General features: G+C 58.5%; 1 protein-coding gene across 31 annotated transcripts in view; it reads left to right on the forward strand.

Moving 5' to 3' along the window:
• The window catches only part of LOC127147406 (uncharacterized), a 24698-nt gene extending 22494 nt beyond the window's left edge, over positions 1–2204 (forward strand). For 7 of the 31 annotated variants that reach the window (XM_051080831.1, XM_051080846.1, XM_051080845.1 and 4 more), the window contains one exon: positions 1–2197. This exon is cut by the window's left edge and continues 66 nt beyond it. In XM_051080831.1, the coding sequence (XP_050936788.1) occupies positions 1–1192 (1192 nt within the window). In that variant the 3' untranslated portion in view covers positions 1193–2197. The other 24 variants (XM_051080842.1, XM_051080862.1, XM_051080854.1 and 21 more) reach the window with 21 other exon arrangements.
• Positions 2205–2500: the final 296 nt, after the last annotated feature.

Below are 2500 nucleotides of genomic sequence, written 5' to 3' on the forward strand. Positions count from 1 at the left end.
ACGGTCGGACGTGGCACTCCGACGAAACCCGCCCACCAAGCACAAAGCAATCGCAAGACATCTCGTATCTTCACGAACAAGCCCGCTTGGAGTGCACGCCCACACCGAGGTGCAAGCATTGTCCGCGCAAGCCCATCCGAGCATCAACTCGACACCCGCTCTCACTCCCTGCCCGATGGACAAGCCCATCGTTATGGCCAAACCCCTCCACCAAGCACGAAGCAATCGCAAGACAAGCCCACTTGGAGTGCACGCCCACACCGAGGTGCAAGCATTGTCCAAGCAAAACCCATCCAAGAATGTCAATTTGACATCCCGCTCTCACTCCTTGCCCGACGTAGGGGCCCGGCATTCCATCGATTTTGACCAAACCCTTCCACCAAGCAAGAAGCAATTGCAAGACATCTCGTATCTTCACGAACAAACCCGCTTGGAGTGCACGCCCACACCGAGGTGCAAGCATTGTCCGCGCAAGCCCATCCAAGCATCAACTCGACACCCACTCTCACTCCCCGCCCAACGGTCGGACGTGGCACTCCGACGAAACCCATCCACCGAGCACAAAGCAATCGCAAGACATCTCGTATCTTCACGAACAAGCCCGCTTGGAGTGCACGCCCACACCGAGGTGCAAGCATTGTCCGCGCAAGCCCATCCGAGCATCAACTCGACACCCGCTCTCACTCCCTGCCCGACGGACAAGCCCATCGTTATGGCCAAACCCCTCCGCCAAGCACGAAGCAATCGCCAAGACAAGCACACTTGGAGTGCACGCCCACACCGAGGTGCAAGCATTGTCCAAGCACGCCCATCCCGCTCTCACTCCTTGCCCGACGGTCGGATGTGGCACTCCGGCCGAACCCTTCGTCCACCAAGCAAGAAGCAATCGCAAGTTATCTCGTCTCCTCACGAACAAGCCCGCTTGGAGTGCACGCCCACACCGAGGTGCAAGCATTGTCCGCGCAAGCCCATCCGAGCATCAACTCGACACCCACTCTCACTCGCCGCCGGCGGCCGGAGGTGGCACTCCGCCGGCGCCGACCCCCCAAGCATATGTGCCCATGATGGGCGCAATGTGCTTGAAGGGTCGGCGCCGCGGCATAGGGGTACCCCCGCGCCCCGCCCATGCAGGCAGGTCGCCCCCCTATATAGTACATTCTGGCTTTTTTGGGTCTGGCAGGCTTGCATATGAAAAAGCCGAAATGTCACACCATGCCATAAATTTTGATTGTGTTATTATTATGACCGGGACTTGATTGTATTATGTTTTAGACATTCAAATGAGTGTGGAAAACAAGTTTCATAATTTTTGAACCAACCAATAATATTTTATGAATTTTTATTGTTAAAAAATTAAAAAAAATTTAAAAATAGTAAAACGTTTCCAAAAATTCTAATTTTTGGAGGACATCCTTTGTTTACATTGTTTAGCTCCCAGAAAAAATTTCATAACAATCCAAGCACTAGAAGATAGGTTTGGCATCACTTTTGTGTGTTGAGTGGGCATTGCGGCCGTAGGTGCGCATGGGGCGCGCATGGTGGGCGTTGGGTGGGCACGATGGGCGTACCTAGTGCGCACCGAGTGGGCACAAGACAGCGCCAAGAACCTCTATCGTGGGCACCTTGCGCGCGCCCCACAAACTCCAGCAGACGCAAGGCGCGCGCGGCCCCATGCGCGCACGCCCCACGCAGACGCATGGGCTTGCGGCGCGCGCGGCACCCTGCGCGCACGCCCCACGCAGACGCATGGCGCGCGCGGCACCCTGCGCGCATGCCCCACGCAGACGCATGGCCATGCGGCGCGCCCGCCCATGGCCGTGCCGCATTCGCGCGCATGGGGGCGCGCATGCTGCATGCTCGGTGGGCATGTGGGCACCTACGGTGGGGGCATGGGTTTGTTCCAACAACATCCATAGAGTTTTTTCCATGAATTCTAGACGTGGGTGGTCACGCCCAACAAAGACGCATGCTGCGCGCGGCTTGCGCGCACGTCCCACGCAGACGCTTGGGCATGCGGCGCGGGGACACACGCCCGCAGACGCATGCCGCGCTTGGAACTCTGCGCGCACGCCCCTCACACGCCCGAAGGGCATGGCGCATGGTGGGCACGGAAGAGGTACAATAACCTCTCAATTATTTTTGTGATGCACCGTAGGCGTTCGTGTGCAAGCCTCGGCCACGGGCATGCGGCGCGCGCCCCACACACGCCCCACTGCAGTCGCCTGGACTTTCGGCGCACGCCCCACACACGCCCGTAGACGCATGGCGCGCGCGGCCCCCTGCGCGCACGCCCCCCGCAGACGCACGGGCATGCAGCGCGCGACCCACAGACGCCCACTAACGCACGGCGCGCGCGACCATGTGCGTGATTTGTACTCCAAGGCCTCGGCCTCGGCCTTGGGCCTTGACTTGCACACGAGCACCCTATCTTATACTTGGGCATTCAAAGATTATTTGCTTCACTAACACTTATACTTGTTTTCTAGTCTAAGGCCAACCC

The sequence above is a fragment of the Cucumis melo genome, unplaced genomic scaffold (genome assembly GCF_025177605.1).
Source record: "Cucumis melo cultivar AY unplaced genomic scaffold, USDA_Cmelo_AY_1.0 utg001535c, whole genome shotgun sequence".
Lineage (NCBI taxonomy): Eukaryota > Viridiplantae > Streptophyta > Magnoliopsida > Cucurbitales > Cucurbitaceae > Cucumis > Cucumis melo.